The 23,618-nt window shown below is 43.9% G+C and overlaps 1 protein-coding gene and 1 pseudogene across 1 annotated transcript; both read right to left on the bottom strand.

Annotated features, from left to right (window-relative positions):
• Window positions 1-4,595: 4,595 nt before the first annotated feature.
• On the bottom strand, window positions 4,596-13,649 carry LOC119302581 (zinc finger CCCH domain-containing protein 19-like). Its single transcript, XM_037579617.1, has 12 exons — window positions 12,087-13,649; window positions 11,918-11,997; window positions 11,291-11,478; window positions 8,596-9,589; window positions 8,385-8,512; window positions 7,856-7,915; window positions 7,721-7,771; window positions 7,575-7,645; window positions 7,228-7,376; window positions 6,132-7,130; window positions 5,965-6,018; window positions 4,596-5,830 (listed from the first exon to the last, which is right to left on the bottom strand). The coding sequence occupies exons 1-12, from the start codon at window positions 13,487-13,489 to the stop codon at window positions 4,860-4,862; spliced, it is 5,148 nt and encodes a 1,715-aa protein (XP_037435514.1). The 5' UTR covers window positions 13,490-13,649; the 3' UTR covers window positions 4,596-4,859.
• A 1,895-nt stretch (window positions 13,650-15,544) lies between these two features.
• The window catches only part of LOC119299891, a 29,784-nt pseudogene continuing 21,710 nt past the window's right edge, over window positions 15,545-23,618 (bottom strand).

Raw genomic sequence — 23,618 nt, 5'->3', positions numbered from 1 at the left:
GGGCATAAGAATAGGCCTCCTCATAGGTACCATACAAGTTCTTGAATATATTTTCCTTCGCACGCCTAGCCTTGCTGTAGCTGACAGGGAAGCCAATTTGATCCTCTGCATCTTTTTGCAGAGCCCTAACACTAATGTTGAGACTTCCCTGCACAATCGTTTCCATCATCTGTGCCACATATCTTGCTGTCACATTGCAGTGATTTGAAAGTCCCAGTTTGCTCACAGGTATGCTTCACTATTTTTGTGATATGCCATGACTGACATACCCCAGGCTTCAGTCTAGCGAGAACTCTTCCGCGGCAACCTTTCGTGATGTGGATGCATATGACCTTCAACTCTGTTTTATCAGACTGCTTCACTCTATGCTGGTGGTGGATACCAATTGCATAGCTACTCATTGCCTGGTAAGCAGACTTCTTGTCTGGGAAAACTTGCCCAACCTCCAGGCTCCCCGCTCCTAGACCAGAAGCAGAGTGAAATTCATTGGTGATGCTCATATCCTGTAAAAACCCAGGTTGCAGTGCCGCCGCGACCGCCCTCTGAGGAGGAACATCTTCTTCTTTGCTTGACTCCGAAGACGCAGAAGAATGATCATCATCATCTAGCGCCTCCGGCAATCCCTCCACGTGTTCGCTCATGTCAACGGCCGCAGACCAATATCATGTGTCATACACAGGCTGGCCGCCCGTCGGTTCCGATGGGCCGACGCTAGGGGCTGATGTGATGGCCAACTCGACCTCACCAACCCTACTACTGCATCCGGCAACATCAGTGACTGAAATGAACTTCACATACACCATCGGCTGACCATACATTGAGTTATTGGGATTGCTTGCAAACCTCATGTACGACCCCCACGACCGATCACCCGTGACAGGCCGCAAACCCCAACGGAAGTTGTCCCATCATTTCCTCTATCAACGACGAAGGCCTCCATTGTCATCTTTTCCCCTGCATCCCTGGGCCAAACACCGCTCGGATGCACCTTCTAACTTCTGCGTAACCCACGTTGACCATGTCTCTCACTACAACTGTAGTTGACTCGCAGAAGGACACATCCACCCCGAAAGGACCGTCACGTAAGACTTTCCCATAGTACACTACTAAATTTTTCATAGTACCTAACCAACACACATGTCTACATTTCAAATAATTAGTAACTGAACAATTAGTACTAGTACGATGACAACATTTACATATCATACGACTAAAATAATAATCGTATTTTCGTTACAAATATTCGGTATTTAAAGATCTATTTTTTCTCAAACTCGTCTACGAGCGTAACAAACTAAAACTCTGTTTGCTTTTCTCTAACTACCCCAAAAATATCCTAAAGTGGTTCTCGTAACATGCAAAAACTGAGCTTTTGGAAAAATTAGTAAAAACTAATTTTCTTACAACATGTTATGACAAAACCGAGGGTAATGACTCACTATCCAAACAACCACTAAACATAATAGTACAATAATAACATTTTAATATCATATGAGTAAAACATTTAATTTCTTCCGGCTTTATATAATTTTTTCATATCATACAATAACAATCATTTATTTACAAATAATAATATTTGCAGCGGCATGCACATTATTCACAACAGTACATCAATATAAAAAATATTAACAAAATTATGGTGTCATTTTATACCTTAGCTCCAATATGGATGTGCTTGCGAATGCAATTAAGCGTCAAAATAGTTCAAATAAATATCCGTCACCAGTACTATATGAACGGAGTCAACCTATTATCACATGAACATCAATATTACACGGATTTGTCTTTCTGCTATCAAAAGTATGAACATGGTACTTGCATGTATGTGGTCATCACCTCAAAAGGGACAGCGAAGATGGAAACACAATTTCTTCAATCACATCATTTCCTCCTTGTTTGCTACTAAGATGAATTATTTTACCTAATTACATACATCATGAAGTACATTAGCATCTAATCTTAACATATAAAATTTAGATTATTGCAACATAACAAAGTAGACCTAAGGTTTCCTAACCATAGACTTATTAATAAACATACCACATGAAATAACATATACCACATGCAATGAACAATTACAGTACAAGTTTTTCTTAATTACCGTATTAAGATTTCTCACATGTCAATACTAATGGATGCACCCTAACATTGATACAACATCTTTAACCTACTCTTCTAAAAAAATGTTATAAATGCTACATCTGTCGTCTGAAATTATTTCTAACCTCTAAGCACTAACATTGCATAGCTAATAACGAGCTAAAAGACTAACTAATTACCACCCTGCATGCACAAAAAAATCAATGTATTGCAAAGCTCATACCTTGATCTTCAACTTCGTAGTTCACTTTGCTAGGCAAATCGTACTCCTGAAGCTCTAAATGACTCCAAAAAGTGATGAAATAATGCCTAACAAAACAGATAACACATAGTTATGAACTAAACAAAAAGAGTAAAAACATCATGCATGCAAATGAAACCAACAAAAATGAATAGATCTTACCTTCGTCTATCTTTTCTTCAACTTCAACATATTCAAAATCCAACTCTAAATCGCCCTAAATCACGACTGAAAGTGCCTAGTGAGTTTTTCTTTCTCTCTGTTCTTACACACTCATAGGGTAGAAGAGGAGGCCAATGTGCTTGCGCACGGAGCAGAAGCATACTATATAAAAAGAAGAGGATCCCTGTAGTGTCGGCACAACAGGTTCCCGTAGCCTCGGATTCCCGCAACGAGTGAGTGATTCCCGCAGTGCCATCGCATCCGCTGAAGCAATAGTCAGAGTGATTCCTGCAGTGTCGTCGCATCCGCTGAGGCAAGAGAAGCAAAAGCCGGAGTGATTCCCGCCCGTGAAATTCGTCGTCCTCCGCGCGTGAGAATCACCCCACTTTGCAACAACGAGCCCATGAATTTCGTTGTCGTTGCACGCGTGGGAATCATCCCAGTCTGCAATAGGACAGGTTGTCGGGCACAAACAGCGCGGCCGCCTCACCCGGTGGCGGCATGGCCCACAGTCACGTCGCGCGTGTAGCTGTGCCTGTCGGCCTGGGCACGGCATGGGCACGAGAGGCCACCTCACCCGATGGCGGCAGGGCCCACCAGGCTCGCCCCGTTCCGTCCCGGCACGAAGAACTGTACAAAGCACGTTTTAACCGCGCTGCCGCCTCCTGGCGTGGCGGCAGGTGCCACGTGTCGCCTGCCGCTACGGCCCAGGGGGTCTTTTTTGTCAATTTCGTCTGGAGGGGGTCTTTTCTGGCAATTCCAGTGGGCAGGTGGTCTGTTTCGACAAAAAATCGATGATATAAAATACTCGATTTGCTAAGCTAAGCAAGAAAGGAATGAACGTATAGTATCTCGACAGTGGCATTGGCAAACATCTTCTACTCCGGCATTGGACTTGAACGTGAAACCGCACCTCTGAATCAACTTTTTTTTTTGAAACTCCCACAGTATTTTGTATTAAATGAAAATGCAGAAAACAGGGACCACAGTCCGAACACAATGTTTTCAAGATTACATGGTCACAATATCGAAGAGAAGGTGGTCCGAGCATACTACACTAAAAAGACAAGCAGCTAAAAGGGAAATTACAAAGAAGAGCACCAAAGACAGAGAGCTTGCTTCTTGGAGGCCTTGGTACGATGGGTCTCAAGATTAAGGGTCAGCAATGAAGAGAGCCTCCCAGGGCAGCTACAATGGACCCTTTTTTGCTGAAAACTGAAGGCATTTCTTATTTTTCAAATGCTCATATAATCATCTCCGAAAAACAGGGCACAGTTTTGGATCTAGCAAAGATTTGAGCCAACGTGGCCGCCAGAAGCCGGGTCACTTTAGCAATAGACCTAGAACTATAAGCAAAAGGCACTAAAAAAACCTAGATGATCCAACACACTAGAAGAGCGCGAAGCACGGTTAGGGCCAATGTCTGGAAGAATCAAGTCTCTTAGGGCAACCACTATGTGCCCAACGCCATATTGGCCACATAATCGCTCATGTCTTCTCTTTAAATTTGTCCATCAGTGGTAACTGAGCAAAATCTTTTTTTGTTTCAGTGGCATGTCTGCTCTTTCAAATCTTTGGCAAGATTGGATCAACATGTCAGCTGAGTAAACTTGATGCTTCCACGGAAGCCATCAAGTAACACAGAGCACCTGATGCAACTGTTCAAAGGCCAATTCAGAAAGGGGCCCTATTGAAGCGCAGGTTGCATGGACGTGCCTGGATCATGGGCAAAGGAGTATAAACTGGGGAATCTTCACTTGGCCTTCTCACCAAACATCCTTCAAAAACAACATGCACGACCCAAGATCAAGGAACGCACCTCAAAATACCCCCAAAGAGTGCCACCAGAATTATCCAACCCCACAGACACCTTGCAGAATTTAAACAGGTCAAGCAAAAGCAAACAAAAATTAGAGGGGAATGGCACAATCTACTATATTTGCAGTAAAAACCAAGCCCGCGAGATCTTTGTGCAAGGCAAACTAGCTAAACAGATCAAGCAAAGTTCCACAGAAGCAAACCTTCACGCATAATCAACACCTGACACCCAACGAGAATGCATACAGACACAGCAGCAGCAGCTCAAGCAACATTACAACAGGACCTACCTCAAGCCCTTGCATCTCCGACATCAGGATTTATTCAGAAAATGTATTGGTTTGGTTCCAAGGCAAGAAAGAAAACACAAGAGTAGGATGCACATGATGCTTTAAGCTACAATTCTTCTATCACATGACAGTTTGGGCAGGATGCTAATCGCTACAGCGCATCAGGTAGGTAGGTTCAGAAACACGCAGGCTAGCTACTGCATACAACAAAACAGGAGAACGGACCAGAAGAAGAAGCCCCCATGGTTCTACTGCCCCTCTTTTGATTCTGACCTATCAGCCTTCCCACCGTTATCCCAGCCATCCCAGCCGCTCTGCCTGCTGTTGGGCCTATCCTGCTGCCTCTCGCTGCCTGACACTTGACGATCAAAATGTTTATCGTTTTGCCTGTCATGCTGAGGTCTCTCGTTGCTCGAAGGCCGCCTGTCATGCTGAGGTCTCTCGTTGCTCGAAGGCCGCCTATCAAAGTGGCGATCGTTTCTCTGTGAATATCCCTCGTCTCCTGGCGTATGGGAATAGGAGCAATGCTCTTTGTTGCAGCGACCAGACCTCTGGAAGACATGGCACGGCGGCCGTGACCCCCGACCCCCAGACTGAGGCCTCCATGACCTCCCACGCGAGCCACCACCATTAAAATCCTGCTGGTTGTTCCATGTCGGGTTCCCACTTGGTGAATTCCAGTTCACGTTATTATTCCCCTGGCCTGTGCCATTTACAGGGTTAGGACCTGAATTTCCCTGCGGAGGAGCACTCCAGCCACCGGCATTTTGACTTGCGTTTCCAACTTGGGGCACCCAACCAGGATAAGAATTTGCATTTCCTTGCGCAATGGCACCGCCCCAAGGGGCCATCGCAACTCCTTGCATCTGAGCTCCCATCATAGCAGCTGCATTTGGAGTCCCTTGGCCTTGATTTGTAGCCCACGCCATATTCAAGTTGGTGTTTCCTGGATTTGGTGTGACCCAGCCCATGTTTTGGACTGCATTTTGCTGTGTTGGCATGGTCATACCCATGTTGTAGCTGGCGGCACCTTGTGCTGGCCAGGGCATGTTCATATTAGTCTGTCCCATCATTCCCCAGGCCATGTTTGCATTACTCTGAAGTGTGGATCCCCAGTTCGTATTTCCAGCCCCCTGAGCTTGGCCAGATGTGTTTGCCACTTGTGCATGTGTCATCAGCTGTGTCGTGTTGGAGGCGTCGGTTGATTGGTTCCTTGCATCTGCAGGTGATCCATAATAACGACGTTAGGTAGGTTTACACTTGAAAACCATAATTCACAAGGAGCAACAAGAGATGTTTAAGATTGAAAACCCCTGAGACTTTGCATTAGAACTGTTGCAAGCAATGAGCTACCTTCAAATTGCTGAGTGTTTGATGGCGCAGCTCCGGGCTGAGCTAGTCCACGATCTGCAAGGAGAAAGAAATAATATACATCAAACTAAAATACATATGTACTACAAATTCCAAATTTCAACCAAATTTTTGAAGCATATAAACCATGCAAAGGGAAATACCATCACCTGAAGACTGCGAATTAACTATTTCTGTGCCCACTGTTGCAGGAGCTGGTACAGGAGTCAGCTGACCTACATTTCCTGCAACCGCATTATTCTGCCCTGAAAAGCCTCCTCCTATGGTTGGCTGAGGAAGTGCCATAGGATTTACTGCAGCACCAAACTGACTTGAGGATGCATTCCAACTTTCAATGAGAGATTGTTGGCTTGCAAAAGCTGCCTGAGGATTCTGCGTACCATAATAACTTTGTGCGCCAGGCTGGATCACAGTTGTTCCAGGATTTGTTGTATCCGGGAAAGACTGTGACTTATTTAAAACTGCTGATTTTGAAATATGTTCACCGGTTTTTGTCCTTTCCACAAGGGAGTCACCAGAGGGTCTAGCACCTACATCTGAGCTGCTTCTCAAGTAACCTCTGTCCGTTTGAGAAGAGCTACCAAGTGGTGGTTCCCACGGAGGCAGGTCTTTCTCAAACTTCCCAGCCAAAGCATCAGGCAACAATATTGAGTCCTCCTGCTTCTCATTAGACTTCCATATTTTCAAATTATGAGGGAAGTACCCACTGCTGTTCCATTTGCGCAGCTGAACTATTGAAAAGGGGCCTTGGATTTTATTAGAGGGGTCCATGTACTGCCATATCTTTTCAGACTCATTGACTGTTGACTGTGATGCTGGCGTTGGCGACATTAAATTAGCCGTTAGAGTTTGAGATGAGATAACAGATGGCCCATGTGGAGTATTAGCTGCCGTGGCTTCCACATTAACTTTTTGTGTACTGACGTTTGGACTCTCTGATTTACCTGTGTAACCAGCACTTTCACCATGAGAAGAAAATGTAGATCTCCGTCCATGAGGCGATTCCAATTGTGTACTTGACCATGTGTTTCGGTTTGACTCCCAGTTAGTTCTTGAATCTCGTGCAGCGTTCCTACCCTCTCCTTTACCAGGAGACACTGGATTGATATCTTTCCTAGAGAAAGAACCTCTCGGCCTACTGAAGCTACCTGTATAAAAGAAGAATGGAAGTCGATGCCAGACTCATAAGAAATTTGAATCAGGAAAAGAAATTACGGCAGAACAAAGCAAAATCAAGTTAAGTACTTCTCTCAGCATCCTCCTCTGGTTCTTCTGGAGATTCATAATTCGGATCCATGGCGGGGTCAGCATGTATTTCAGGTTCTTCCTTTAGCCTACGAGCACGCTCCTCTGGAGTACTTAGAAGCTTCAGCTTCTCTACACATTCTCTAAGCGTAAATACTGGTCAAGGCATGCAAGCTAAATTATCATACAACAGAAAGATATGCATCCTCATTGCAGAAAAAACTAAACTCAAAATACAAACAAACAAACAACCAGAAGAAAGAGAGGAGAAATATGACCATAATCTTGAATCATGATCTACAGAAACAACTAAATATTGATTGATCAAATAATGTCAAAAAGGATATTCTTTCCTATGGCCCATATCGCTGGCACGGTCACGAAGATGCGCAAGACGCATCTTTTCACTTTCAATCCACTGCAACGATCCAAATGCCATTCATGAATAAACAAATGAAATAGAAATGGTTGACTGGAAATACTAGTTGCTTACATCATTGACTTTCACAGACTGGAGAACCCTTGCCTTCTCCTGAATCTCTCCCTGGAAGATGGGATGGTTACAATAGAAAAACAGTGCACCGTAACACAAACACAACATAATAGTATGTAATAACAATAACATTACCACCGTCAGTCTTGAAATGAATCCACACTTTATGCTTTGCCGTAAACGTTTGCATTCCTCCTACAACAAGAACAATGATAGCAATCAGCAAATGCAAATACATCTACTGAATAAGCGCATTGCTTATATCATTATAGTAAAAGGTCGGTTACGTCAGCACCAATCACTTACTAACAGTATACAAAGTTACAGTAACTTAAACCAATATTTACTCCATTCCAATGAATAAGGCGCGCACACATCCCAAAATCAAACTTTGACCATAAATTAGACCAATATAATATATATTTTTGTGACTTAACAATTTACCACTGAAAACTTCTTGCGAATACGAATTCAAGGATATAATTTTTGTCATGCATAACCAACATTTAGTTGGTCTAATTTATGGTCAAAGTTCAATTTTGGAATGTGCGCGCCTTATTCATTGTAATGGAGGGAGTAATTCAGTACAGAAGAGAACTATAAAACCAAATATGGATTTCCTATTGAGTAGGACTATCATATTCCTATTGAGTAAAGAAAATACCTCAGTGAATTCTTGATTTGAGGTTATGTCAATAGTAATAACCTCTTTCTTGTCCAAGTTTAGTATCTCTAATGTTATGTCAGTTGCCTTTTTCCCACATTTATACTTCTCAACAGCTGTTCCAGTCCCTGCGCACAAATAAAGAAAAATTCAGCAATCAGACCCATGAAGAGCTGAATCTGACAACTGTTGTGAAAGTGTACCATCTTACCGACAATCTGCACAAGTCGATAGATGTCTTGCCTTTGACCTGTACCAGATATACGTATTCTCACAAATGCTCCAAGAACCTTCTCATTAAATGTGTCAGCATCACCTATCAACTCTTCCATTAGGTTGCGACGCAGGTATATCAAGCCGATATTATGGTTGTCTATCGCGGCAAAGTCATCAAGGTTCGTTTGCAGAGCTCTGTGATCATACTTCCGTGATTTCCTTCTTTTTTCTGAACTCATCACAACTGATGCTTCACTGTTACCATCAGCGTCCTGGCTAGGATCAGGGTCTACAACACCACCATGGTTGCCATCGATATCAGCTGGTGAGACCTCAGCCAAAGGAAAATGAGATTCAAGAAGCTTCAGCATTTCAAAATGCCCAACACGTTCTTTCCCAGAGAGACTTTGGAGCCAAGAATCACAAACTATCATGCTTTTCCCGCGAGGATCCCGCAGATTTTCACGTGCAATATACTCAAGTACAAGGCGTTGAACTTCATACTGAGATAGCACTGATTTGTCACCATTCCTCATATGTGCAACAAAATCCAAGAGCTCCTTTGAGGCCCAACTAGTATCCTCAGCTGAGGATGTCGATGTCCCCACACTTTCAGATTCTTTTGGTCCATGATCACTGCTTGAAGCACGCTTTGACAGTTGTCTAGCCTTTGCACCTCTAGGCTTCTTAGGCTTAGCATCACGGCTAACTGAGCCTTGTTTAGTATATTTACGAGTGGTGCCTTTCCCTTTGGAGCTGTCCTCGTCAGCAGCACGCTTTAATCGCTTCTTTCCCCTCGTTTTTGGTGAACTGTCTGAATTAGCCTCCTCTTCATCATTAGCTTCAGGTAGTTCACTAAGATGAGATCTATTATTTAGACGCCTAGCGGCTGATACTTCTGCATATGGCAATGGTAACTTCTCTTTCAAATTCAGCCAATAATCCTTGAACAAAGACCACCAGCTATCTTTGTCATCAAAATCTACATCCTGTTAAGTGCAGTCGTATAAGTAGAAAGTATGAGCACCAGAGAAACATTAATAGATCATTTCATGCATGTAAAGTTGCTGACATGACAACTGGTCAGCAGGAAAAGAAGACATCTTACAAGCAATTTGCAGCAATACTAAGTTAAATGGACATGTCATGACAACAAAGCAGAAGGAAAGAACAAGCAGAAGCTAAACATAGACTAACCAACCAAAAGCTTCCCGGCATCCTAAGTCTAACTGGAATATAAGAATGGACAGATGATTAATCAGCATTTGAAACAGAATAGGTCATTTGTGCAACATGCCATTGTTTTCTCAACATGGGTGTTCCCGTATGTATTTAGTCCCCTAGCCAACATCACAACCGTGGATTAGGAATATGGATAGTTGTAATCTTCTAAATACTGTTGTCTACCCGCCAGAATCTTCTCCCAGCAGGCCCTCCTGTTGCGGATCCAGTGGCACACTACAGCATCTACAAGTTCAAGAGGACCGATATAGCATATGCCATGAAACAAGTATGCTTGCATATGCACGACCCATGCGAGCAGCACCTCCCCCTCGCCAAGCAGGTGATTTCATACCTCAAGAGCGCACTTTATCATGTCCTCCAGCTCACAGCCTTGTTGACCAACGCTCTCATTGCCTACACCGAAGCAGACTGGACACATACCAGGTGTGCAACCTCTGGTTTACTGTCTAGGTGATTTCATACCCCAAGGGCAACTTTATCATGCCCTCCAGCTCAGAGCCTTGTTGACCAACGCTCTCATTGCCTACACCGAAGCAGACTGCGAATATACCAGGTGCGCAACCTCTGGTTACTGTCTAGGTGATAACCTTGGACGTGATCCTCCAAACGATAAAGCATGGTTTCCCACTAGAGTGTGGAGACCAAGTACCATAAGTGGCTAACAATGTCATCAAAGCTAGCTGGGCCGGCAAGTACTTCAAAACCTGCAATGACCCTACTCCAAAGCAACGGTTGTTTACTGGTACAATGTACATGCCATGTAAATGTCAACAGCCCGTTCATTATTCATAATTTATATCACTTCTTCCATAATCTTGCTTCCATGGGGCAAGTTCGTGTTCTGCGTGTGCCTTGTGCACCTCAATAATGATCAGAGGTGCACCCATAAGTAGGGTTTCATTTGTTATCCTGCAGCTTATCCGCGGATGCACCTCAATAGTTTTTAAAGCAGACCACCCAATTATGGCAGCACGGGAAAATAATTACCGTCCAATGCAAAAAACAACAAAATTAAATGATTTGAAGCCATGACAGGTCTGAATGCTAATGCAGAAATTGCATGCAAAAAAACATTCAAACATTTCATGAATGCAGTATACCAAGTTCTAGCACAATAATACAGAACAATAGTTATTGGTACACCGTACATGTTCAGTTGCATACAAGTTAGGTTCACCCACTTGATTTTACAAAATCAAAGATAGATCACATGTCAATATGTATGCTTAAATTATGCAGACATCTAAAGAATGAGCATCAAGCTTGCAATCTTTCTAGGTTCAGACCTATCATACGAACAAGAATCACACAGCACTAATGAGCTCCTCAATGCCATAACAGAAAACAAAAAAATATATAAAAAACAAGACATTAGATGAAACCAAGTTACTAAACTCAAAGAAAATATTAGACTAGGGAAGCTAAGAGTGAGGTAAAAGGGTTACCATTTGCTCAGTTGCCTCCTCTTTGTTCTCTATCAGCATCACAGTATTCAGGCATGTCTCACAGAAGCCTTTAGTTCCTCTGACAGAGATGAAGTTTGTCTCTTTAATGCACACTTTACATAACGAGAAGGTACATGTGTAACACATTTGGCGAGCAGGCTTCTGACAGTTGCTACAAATGTGCCACCCTGACAAATTACGCAAAGTAAATGGAATCAAAAATAAGAATTCTGGAGATTTTATATGTAGGCTGAGCATCAATACTAGTCATTGTCTACCTTTACAAAAAAAATCATTATGATTATTAGAGGTAAACTCATGTATCATTGTGAGTATTTCCTAATACATGCATGGAAACAGATAGAAAAAGACCATGCAACAAAAGGGATGCAGCTAATTTCAGTCACGGACAAATAACAAATTTTCTAAATCAGATATATCAAACAGGAAAATTATGTGACAATCCCAACAAAGGAATTGTAAGCAAGGAGGTCCGTTGCAAAAAATTCCTCCTGAAAAACATGGATTTGGGATGATTCATGGTTGTAATATGCAATATCCACAAAGTTGAAATGCAACTATTTAAGAGCACTCGGAAGGATTCAAACTGAAGATCATCACACATACCACAAGTCCATTGGCCCTTTGACTTGAAGAAATCGTCATCCCGATTAATACAAGAAGGATGATAAGCCTTGGGACAAAACCTGAGGACACAAAATGAGCAGTCAACAGCTGTAACATAGTTGTGTATTTTTTAATGGCAAATGAAAAATAACATAGCTGTCGCACAAACCTACGATCACAAATCACAAGTTCACCACCATCAAAGCAAATGAAGCACACCTCCTCCTCATCCTTCCTTTTAACAGATGGCTTCACCACAGCCTGAGCCTTCGAAGATGCACGACCTCGTTTTGGGCGCCCTACACCTCTTCGTGCCAACGGTGGAGGTTCGTCATCATCGTCATCCTCATATATCTGCACATCCTCTTCTTCAGGTACATCACCAGCCAAGTCAACTTCTTCCGGAACACTGTCAGCCTCTTCAGCGATGTTTTGCTCAGCCATATCATCTTCTTCATCTTCTCCAGTCATAGTAACCACATGTTTTTCAACACCCTCCTCATCTGCAACATCATCACCAGCCTCTTTTTCCTGATCTCCGCCTTCATCTACCTGCATGTCCTCATCTGTGGAACCAACACCAGCTGCATCGGTACATTTCTCCTCATTGACATCTCTACTGATGGAAACTGCATCCATCGACGTCCCCGCATCTGCAGAAGCATCACCAGCTGTTACGATCCCTTCATCCTCATTGCCATTTCCAGTTGAGGCAAGAATATCCATCTCTGTGACCTCCTCTGCAACAACATTATCAATCATGTCGAGTTCAGCTTCTTCAGCAACATTTTGGGCAGCCGTGACATCTTTTTCACCCTCAACTCCAGCCGTGCCCTTCTCACCTGCACCATCATCACCAGCTGAAGAGATCTCCTTTTCCTGACTATCAACTACAGTCGGGTCAACTGCATCCACCTGTATGTCCTCACCTGTGGCATTAACACCAACCGCACCGGCAGCTTTCTCCTCATCGACATCTCTACTGATGGAAACTGCATCCATCTGCCTCCCCTCATCCTGAGCATCCATTGCTGCTGCAACCGCTTCCTCTCCATCGTCATTTCCAGTTGAGGGATGTGTATCCACCTCTGTGCCCTCCTCTGCAACATCATCGTCTTCTTTGACAAGCTCTGCATCCCTATCAATTAACTCGGTTGCAGCAACCGCATCCATTGGCGCCCCGTCCTCATCCTGAGCATCCACCCCATAATCACTAACCGCGATATCACTATCCACAATAAGAGGAGCATCGTCTTGTGCACCGAGTCCAAATTGATCAGCCTCGTCAGCACCATCATGAATCCCCTGACTAGTCTGGTCGGAACCGACATCAGCCAGGGAAGCACCCAGGCCTGCGGGATCATCCACAGCGTCAGCGCCCTCCTCATTCGACTGCAACCCAGCGCCGCCAGCGCCCTCCTCGGGCTTCTCATCAGCCGGATCAGAGTCGTCAGCAACACCCACAGTCTCCCCCGCCGCCACGTCGTCTCCAGCGGCCTGGGCGTCCTCCTCAGGCTTCTCGGCCCCTCCGCCGCCGTCGCCCTCCAGCACGATGTCCGGGGTGGTCGGCATGGCCTCCGCTGCGCCGGGGACAGGGACGGGCCTGGACGCACGCAGACTTCGTCGGGGTTAGCCCGGGATTGAAGCGGCCAACCGCCGGATAACCAGACCGAGGGAGCTCGTACCTCGGAAATCAATGCCCGAGGACGCGGGGAGGGCGGGGGCGGCGCGGGGGGCCGACGAGGTGGGGCGGGGACGGCGGCGACGCGCGCGAGAGGCCGCGGCGGGGGTTTGGGGGGCCTGCGGCGTCGGCGGCGAGCGGGGAGCGGCAAACGGCGGCAGCTCTAGGGCACGGCGGCGGTTGCGGCGAGACGACTATAGGAAGGAGGATTTTGGAGCCGCATCGGCTTTGGATTGGAGTTGGGGGGTAGGGTAGGGTACGCTCGGCGTGAGGGGAGCCGTGGCGTGGGAGAGGAAGTGCCACGGACTCTTCCTGTACGGTGCTGGGCCGGGCCGGGCTGCGTGGAGTTTTGGTGTCGGTTGGGCCTGGGGACGAGAGGGCTGTGTCCACCGGGTTGGACATGAACACGGATAAAAAAAAGAGCAACTAGTTAACGAGCGCTCCTTTGAGAGCCTCGCAACGATCAACGCCACTTGGCGCGCTCTCAGCCATTTGCCACGTGTCGTGCTCTGGACGCTCCCTCCGGATTTTATTTTTTTATTTTTTCGCACGCGTTTTTGCCTTTTTAAACGCTTTTTTCAACTTTTGGTTTCCCCCAGTCTTTCTTAACTTTTTCATCAATTTTTTTCAAAAAAACGTGTTTTTTTTCTTTTCTTTTGCGAAAGTCAAGGTTTTTTTCCTGAGAGGCACGGTTGTGCTTTAGTGAGAGTCACGGCCGTGCCTTTCAGAAACGGGAAAAAAACAATTTTTCTGTATTTTTTTTCGCGAGAGTCACGGTTTTGCTTCCGCGAGAGGCACAGTTGTGCTTTGGCGAGAGCCACGGCTGTGCCTCTTGGAAAGGGAAAAATAAAACACATTTTTTGTTTTTTTTTCGCGAGAGTCACGGTTTTGCTTTCGCGAGAGGCACGGTTGTGCTTTCGCGAGAGTCACGGCCGTGCCTCTCAAAAAGGGAAAAATACGTGTTTTCTGTTTTTTTTGCGAGATTCACGGTTTTGCTTCCGCGAGAGGCACGATTGTGCTTTCGCGAGAGTCACGGCCGTGCCTCTCGGAAACGAAAAAAAACGTGTTTTCTGTTTGTTTTTTTCATTCCACGAGAGTCACGGTTTTGCTTCCAGGAGAGGCACGGGTGTGATTTCGCGAGAGGCACGGATGTGCCACTTTCGGAAAGGAAAAAAATTGTGCTCCCAGTTCAATTTTTTCGTCCGGTTTTTTCATTCTTTTTTTTCATAAAAAAGTTCATCAAAACCTATCAATATGGGATCTAGTTTTGAAGATCTCGACGCGAGGAATCCAATGGTAAAAACGGTTCGAGATTTGGACGCTCGGTTTAAAAGATAAAGCGTTTTGAATAAACGGATCTATGAAAAAAGGAAAAACTCTCAGGTTGCGACTAGTGACGCGCTGCATGTGCGCCACTTGTCGCGACCTGGGAAAGTGAAGTGTTCTTTGCAACGAGTACTCCTTAATTAGTGATTTCGCTAAAAAAAAAGAGCGATTGTTGGGCTAGTTTTTTTGGGGGGAAAAGAATTGGCCCATTGTAAGTTGAATGAATTATTTTGTATGTACAAGTCACATTTTTTGTGTAATTCATTTTTTGTGCTAGGTCAGTTTTTTTGTGTAAGTCACTTTTTCGTTGCTATATGTGTTACTGGTTTTTCTTTTACTACACATGCGGACTTTCACAATCTTTTTTACAAAAAAAAGTATGTATATAATGTCTATTGTTAATTCACGTATGTAGTCATGCATTGGTCAAAATTACGGAAAGCAAATGTACGATACCCACAATCAACTTATTAGTTCCATTATGCATAATCATAAACTAAAAGCATCATCAAATCAAAAACAAAAAACAGAAGTTATTCTAAGGTAAAATGAATTAGGGTCATTGGTGTTACCCTAAAAAGAAGAAATAAAATGAAAAAAGACAAAATTTTGCTCACAAATTATGTAGAAACTGCATTGTTCCAACTATAAAATGTGAATTCAATTATTCTGCACTCATAACATAAAAGCAACACTTAGCATGTAGGCAACGACATCCATCGAATGTTGAATGAGTGCCTCGGATCCAACTTGAGAGACATGGTGGATGGATCAGTTTATACATAACTGTTAGTCAAGTGGGTTTCATAAATCATAAATTATAAACAAGAAGCTTCGCCAATTACCATGCTTTGAATCTGAGACATCCATTCAGGATCCAACGGATGTCATTGAGTTTTTCTATTTTTGCACACTAGGTGCTGCTTTTACACTAGTCATTCCCCAATACACACCAGCGCGCACACACACCATCACACTCCAGCACACACACACGCACACGCCAATACACACTTTGGCGCAAAAATATGTACTCCCTCCGTCCAGTGAAAATTGTACATATAAAAATTTCCAGAACAAATTATAGAATGAAGTAAAAAATGCATTGGAAAGGTGCAAGCCACCATATTTCTTCTCTTTAATTATCCAACCCCCAATAAGCTAATTGCATGCAGAAATTAAGGAGACCATGTCTAAAATGTAAATGGTCTTGATTACCGGGTGATGGGAGAGAAGCATTTTTTTCTAGTTGAAAATGCATTAGAAATAATTGGAAAGATAAAAGTACACTTTTTTGTGGACAAATTTGAAAGCCAAACGTACATTTTTACCGAACGGAGGGAGTACACCACCATGCGCAAAGGCACACAAACAGAAAAAGGGGAAATAGGCTTAATACAAGTAAAGAAAAAGTGACTTACACAAAGAATAATCAGTCCATTTACATATAGTCAATGTGCAACAGAAATTGGTCAAAACCGAAGACGGATGGAAATTAATTTGATGTAACTAAGATAAAAAAGACAACATGAATCTTGGAACAAAAAAACAATGGGTGAAGATTTGACTTACACCGGAAAAGGAAAACATGTGACTTACATATAACCCACGTAAAGAAAAGTACAACCTTATCGAAGAAAACAATATATTGTTTCGCTTGCCTCCATTCTAGCGCCGAAAGACGAAGGAGACCGTTGCTCAACGTTCTTCTCTTTTCACTGTTCAACGTTTTGAGTGTGCAGATCTAGTCTAGTGTTGTAAGATTTTGTGTAGGAAACAAGTTTCATCTATTCGGTGTTGTCTAATTCTCTAGACCGGCCAAGATATTGTTTAAGTCCTTCGGGCTTGACACTTCAACTATTCTCGACGATGGGCAACACTCGAAGCAAAAATATGCTAGTTCCGTACGAGGCATGTTACTTTCTAAAAGCTAGAAGATAACCCGTGTGTCGGTAGAAATATAAAAAATGGGGATCAACTATTTACATCTATAGGGTTGGTGTTGTATTAAGGTCTTTTATTTAAACACATGAAGGTTATTCGGTGGACGTCGTGGACTTGATTGTACTGAGCCTTGATATTGAAACCTTCTAAGTGGTAACTTTTAGATTCCGAGAAACCCTAGAATAAAAAAAGGACAATCTTGGGCCAAATTTGTGTTTTGAGGAAATAAGGGCCTTATTTTTACTCTTACCGTATTTGTGGTAAAGTATTATAATTCAACAAGAGTTCCGCGGGCAAACATATACTCTTACATTTCTCACTCTTTAAATTATAAACTTACCAAATAAGACCCTTTTCTTGTTCCCTTTTCCCACACCCAATGAGGAAGATGTTGTTCGGCATGTTCTATTCGATAGTTGTAGGAGAAGAACCCAACTCGGTATCCTCTATGCTATATAACTAAGTAGTTGATCACCACTAACACATTTATCTCAACATGCAACTATGACACCTCAACATGCAACCATGTATGAAAAAAGGATTAAATGTTTATAGTTATACAAGAGTCGTATATATTGTTAGGTCTCATGGTATTAATCCAAATACCCATGTTTATAAAACTAAGTCTCGTTGAAATATATTGCAAAATAATTCGTAGTAACGTGTGGGGCATCATATAGTAGTTCTTCCAAAAGAGGAGAAGCGTTACCAAGTCAATATAATATGGACCACCCTTTCTTCTTGAGCCAAAGATAGGAGCTAGGGCAAATTTCTTTTTTATTTTCATTTAAGAGATTTCCATGAATTATGTTGATTGATGCCCCCAAGGCGTTGGAGATGCCTTGTCATCATGTTGTCGACAATGGCGGGTTTTTGCCGAGATCCTCAACCCCAACATCCATGACAAACTATTGAAAGGGTCTCGATGATGGAGTGCAATAAATTTCATCCTCTCTGCTTGGCAAAGAAATTTCGACGCAGTAAGTTATGTCAGAAGATTTTGCAAAGAAGGTGAAATTTGACAATCGATTTTATTCTCTTGGTCATAGTTGTCTAAATACATGAATGGGGATTGATTTCTCAAGAAAGTACAATTACCCTCCCCCCTCTCTCCAGCATCATCACCATAACATCATTTTAAAAAAATCCGTACTTCAATTCACTACCATAATAATCTTGAAAACAAAAATTAATATCACAAAAGTCAAATGTCTTTCTTTTTCGCGAAGTCAAATATCTAAATACATGGTATCATAGCAGACTTCGTTGTGCCGAGAGGCCATGGCGGCCACTACCCCAAGGATCATGGAAGTGCATGACTGGTGCTCTCAAGATGAAAAAATCACTATTTAGGCAAATTGTCTTCATCGTATGGATCTTGTTACATGAAAAAAATCATAGAAAGTAATATTTCTATGGTACATTTTTGTGTGTATGCATCGTGGTATTTTTTTACAATAACCCCGAAAATCGATGTCTAGTGTTTTTATTTTTGTGGTTTTATGTTATGCATAGACGCCCCGCACAATTGAGTAGTCACGATGTCAAATGGTGTTTGCATCACATCATCGGTCAAGTTAGCTGCACAATAAGATTGAGAATCGTGAAGCTCATATTGTTGACGTTGTTGGCATCGACCCCATCACCGATGAGATGCTTTGTCGTTATAATATCTCTTATTCCAACTAATTTATGGCACTGCTAATGACGCCTAATTAAGTTGTTATGCATCTGGGGACAAGGCGCATCGGAGTCGACGGAGGTGTGGTCAGCCCCGGGGCCTCGCCCATCTCCAGACACGTGCCAACAGCGAGACCCCAGTCGAAGTGGCGTTTGAGGCAAGCTAGCGCAATCCCTAGCGTCGGCATCGCAAAGTTGATGGCGGGACAGAGTCGTCGACCGGCACCAAATGGGAGGAGTTGGTGGTCGTTTCCCCTCACGTCCACGTCTGTCGCGTTACCGTTGGCCAAGAACCGCTCAGGCCAAAACTCCTCCGTGTTGGCGAACGTTGCGGAAAAAAAAAATATTTCCTACGATTTCACCAAGATCCATCTAGGAGTTCATCTAGCAACGAGTGATCGGATTGCATCTACATACCTTTGTAGATTACGCGCGGAAGCGTTCAAAGAACGAGGATGAGGAAGGTGTACTCGACGTGATCCAAATCACCGGAGATCCTAGCGCCGAACGGACGGCACCTCCGCGTTCAACACACGTACGGTCAGCGTAACGTCTCCTCCTTCTTGATCCAGCAAGGGGGAAGGAGAGGTTGAGGAAGATGGCTCCAGCAGCAGCACGACGGCGTGGTGTTGATGGAGCTGCAGTACTCCGGCAGGGCTTTGCCAAGCACTATGGAGGAGGAGGATGTGTTGGAGAGGGAGAGGGAGGCACCAAAGGCAAAGGTCAAAAGTCCTCCATCTCCCCACTATATATAGGAGGGCCAAGGGGGGGGGCACCGGCCCTAGGAGATCTAATCTCCTAGGGGGTGCGGCCAAGGGGAGGAATCCCTCCTCCCCAAGGCACCTAGGGGTGCCTTCCCCCTTTGGGACTCTTCCCTCCTTGAAACCCTAGGCGCATGGGCCTCTTGGGGCTGGTTCCCTTGGCCCATGTAGGCCAAGGCGCACCCCCTACATCCCATGTGCCCCCCCGGAACAGGTGGCCCCACCCGGTGGACCCCCGGGACCCTTCCGGTGGTCCCGGTACAATACCGGTGACCCCGAAACTTGTCCCGATGCCCGAAATAGCACTTCCTATATATAATTCTTTACCTCCGGACCATTCCGGAACTCCTCGTGATGTCCGGGATCTCATCCGGGACTCCGAACAACATTCGGGTTACTGCATATACATATCCCTACAACCCTAGCGTCACCGAACCTTAAGTGTGTAGACCCTACGGGTTCGGGAGACATGTAGACATGACCGAGATTGCTCTCCGGTCAATAACCAAAAGCGGGATCTGGATACCCATGTTGGCTCCCACATGCTCCTCGATGATCTCATCGGATGAACCACGATGTCGAGGATTCAAGCAACCCCGTATACAATTCCCTTTGTCAATCGGTATGTTACTTGCCCGAGATCCGATCGTCGGTATCCCAATACCTCGTTCAATCTCGTTACCGGCAAGTCACTTTACTCGTACCGTAATGCATGATCCTGTGACCAGACACTTGGTCACTTTGAGCTCATTATGATGATGCATTACCGAGTGGGCCCAGTGATACCTCTCCGTCATATGGAGTGACAAATCCCAGTCTTGATCCGTGTCAACCCAACAGTCACTTTTGGAGATACCCGTAGTATACCTTTATAGTCACCCAGTTACATTGTGATGTTTGATACACCCAAAGCACTCCTACGGTATCCGGGAGTTACATGATCTCATGGTCTAAGGAAAGTATACTTGACATTGGAAAACTCTAGCAAACGAACTATACGACCTTGTGCTATGTTTAGGATTGGGTCTTGTCCATCACATCATTCTCCTAATGATGTGATCTCGTTATCAATGACATCCAATGTCCATAGTCAGGAAACCATGACTATCTGTTGATCAACGAGCTAGTCAACTAGAGGCTTACTAGGGACATGTTGGTGTCTATTATTCACACATGTATTATGATTTTCGGATAACACAATTATAGCATGAATAAAGACAATTATCATGAACAAGGAAATATAATAATAATGCTTTTATTATTGCCTCTAGGGCATATTTCCAACAGTCTCCCACTTACACTAGAGTCAATAATCTAGTTATATTGTGATGAATCGAACACCCATGGAATTCTGGTGTTGATCATGTTTTGCTCTAGGGAGAGGTTTAGTCAACGGATCTGCTACATTCAGGTCCGTGTGCACTTTACAAATATCTATGTCTCCATCTTGAACATTTTCACGAATGGAGTTGAAGCGACGCTTGATGTGCCTTGTCTTCTTGTGAAACCTGGGCTCCTTGGGAAGAGCAATAGCTCCAGTGTTGTCACAGAAGAGCTTGATCGGCCCCGACGCATTGGGTATGACTCCTAGGTCGGTGATGAACTCCTTCACCCAAATTGCTTCATGCGCTGCCTCCGAGGCTGCCATGTACTCCGCTTCACATGTAGATCCCGCCACGACGCTCTGCTTGCAACTGCACCAGCTTACTGCCCCACCATTCAAAATATACACGTATCCGGTTTGTGACTTAGAGTCATCCAGATCTGTGTCGAAGCTAGCATCGACGTAACCCTTTATGACGAGCTCTTCGTCACCTCCATAGACGAGAAACATTTCCTTAGTCCTTTTCAGGTACTTCAGGATATTCTTGACCGCTGTCCAGTGTTCCTTGCCGAGATTACTTTGGTACCTTCCTACCAAACTTACGGCAAGGTTTACATCAGGTCTGGTACACAGCATGGCATACATAATAGAACCTATGGCTGAGGCATAGGGGATGACACTCATCTCTTCTATATCTTCTGCTGTGGTCGGACATTGAGTTGAGCTCAATTTCACACCTTGTAACACAGGCAAGAACCCCTTCTTAGACTGATCCATATTGAACTTCTTCAATATCTTATCAAGGTATGTGCTTTGTAAAAGACCTATGAGGCGTCTTGATCTATCTCTGTAGATCTTGATGCCTAATATATAAGCAGCTTCTCCAAGGTCCTTCATTGAAAAACTCTTATTCAAGTAGGCCTTTATGCTGTCCAAGAGTTCTATATCATTTCGCATCAAAAGTATGTCATCTACATATAATATGAGAAATGCTACAGAGCTCCCACTCACTTTCTTGTAAATGCAGGCTTCTCCATAAGTCTGCGTAAACCCAAACGCTTTGATCATCTCATCAAAGCGAATGTTCCAACTCCGAGATGTTTGCACCAGCCCATAAATCGAGCGTTGGAGCTTGCACACCTTGTCAGCATTCTTAGGATCGATAAAACCTTCCGGCTGCATCATATACAATTCTTCCTTAAGGAAACCATTAAGGAATGCCGTTTTGACGTCCATTTGCCATATTTCATAATCATAGAATGCGGCAATCGCTAACATGATTCAAACGGACTTCAGCTTCGCTACCGGTGAGAAAGTCTCATCGTAGTCAACCCCTTGAACTTGTCGATAACCCTTAGCGACAAGCCGAGCTTTATAGATGGTCACATTACCATCCGCGTCTGTCTTCTTCTTAAAGATCCATTTATTTTCTATGGCTCGCCGCTCAACGAGCAAGTCAATCAAAGTCCATACTTCGTTTTCATACATGGAACCTATCTCGGATTTCATGGCTTCTAGCCATTTGTCAGAATCCGGGCCCGCCATCGCTTCTTCATAGTTCGAAGGTTCACCATTGTCTAACAATATGATTTCCAAGACAGGGTTGCCGTATCACTCTGGTGCGGAACGTGTCCTTGTGGACCTTCGAATTTCAGTAGGAGCTTGATCAGAAGTATCTTGATCATCATCATTAACTTCCTCTCTAGTTGGTGCAGGCACCTCAGGAACATTTTCTTGAGTTGCGCCATTTTCCGGTTCAAGAGGTAATACTTCATCAAGTTCTACTTTCCTCCCACTTACTTCTTTCGAGAGAAACTCCTTCTCTAGAAAGGATCCATTCTTGGCAACAAAGATCTTGCCTTCGGATCTGAGGTAGAAGGTATACCCAATAGTTTCTTTAGGGTATCCTATGAAGACGCATTTTTCCGACTTGGGTTCGAGCTTTTCAGGTTGAAGTTTCTTGACATAAGCATCGCATCCCCAAGCTTTTAGAAACGACAGCTTAGGTTTCTTCCCAAACCATAATTCATACGGTGTCGTCTCAACGGATTTCAACGGAGCCCTATTTAAAGTGAATGCGGCAGTCTCTAAAGCATAGCCCCAAAAAGATAGCGGTAAATCGGCAAGAGACATCATAGATCGCACCATATTTAATAGAGTGCGATTACGACGTTCGGACACACCATTACGCTGAGGTGTTCCAGGCGGCGTGAGTTGTGAAACTATTCCACATTTTCTTAAGTGTGTGCCAAACTCGTGACTCAAGTATTCTCCTCCACGATCTGATCGCAGGAACTTGATTTTCCTGTCATGTTGATTCTCAACCTCACTCTGAAATTCTTTGAACTTTTCAAAGGTCTCAGACTTGTGTTTCATTAAGTAGACATACCCATATCTACTCAAGTCATCAGTGAGGGTGAGAACATAACGATAGCCACCGCGAGCCTCAAAACTCATTGGACCGCACACATCAGTATGTATGATTTCCAATAAGTTGGTTGCTCGCTCCATTGTTCCTGAGAACAGAGTCTTGGTCATTTTACCCATGAGGCATGGTTCGCATGTGTCAAATGATTCGTAATCAAGAGACTCTAAAAGTCCATCAGCATGGAGCTTCTTCATGCGTTTGACACCTATGTGACCAAGGCGGCAGTGCCACAAGTATGTGGGACTATCATTATCAATCTTACATCTTTTGGTATTCACACTATGAATATGTGTAGCATTACGCTCGAGATTCATTAAGAATAAACCATTCACCATCGAGCATGACCATAAAACATATCTCTCATATAAATAGAACAACCATTATTCTCGGATTTAAATGAGTAGCCATCTCGAATTAAACAAGATCCTGATACAATGTTCATGCTCAAACTTGGCACTAAATAATAATTATTGAGGTTCAAAACTAATCCCGTAGGAAAATGTAGAGGTAGCGTGCCGACGGCGATCACATCGACCTTGGAACCATTCCCGACGCGCATC

This window comes from Triticum dicoccoides, chromosome 5A (assembly GCF_002162155.2).
Source record: "Triticum dicoccoides isolate Atlit2015 ecotype Zavitan chromosome 5A, WEW_v2.0, whole genome shotgun sequence".
NCBI lineage: Eukaryota > Viridiplantae > Streptophyta > Magnoliopsida > Poales > Poaceae > Triticum > Triticum dicoccoides.
The sequence above is the reverse complement of the archived record's forward strand: the minus strand, read 5'-3'. Positions and strand labels throughout refer to the sequence as shown.

What these genes read in the sequence shown, in the direction of transcription:
- LOC119302581 (XM_037579617.1), bottom strand. Translation starts at nt 13,489, where the DNA reads ATGCCGACCACCCCGGACATCGTGCTGGAGGGCGACGGCGGCGGAGGG. An exon ending in TCGACTTGTGCAGATTGTCG is followed by an intron (nt 8,513 to 8,595) that starts GTAAGATGGTAC and finishes ATTTGTGCGCAG; the next exon opens with GGACTGGAACAGCTGTTGAG. An exon ending in TCATTTCAAGACTGACGGTG is followed by an intron (nt 7,772 to 7,855) that starts GTAATGTTATTG and finishes CCCATCTTCCAG; the next exon opens with GGAGAGATTCAGGAGAAGGC.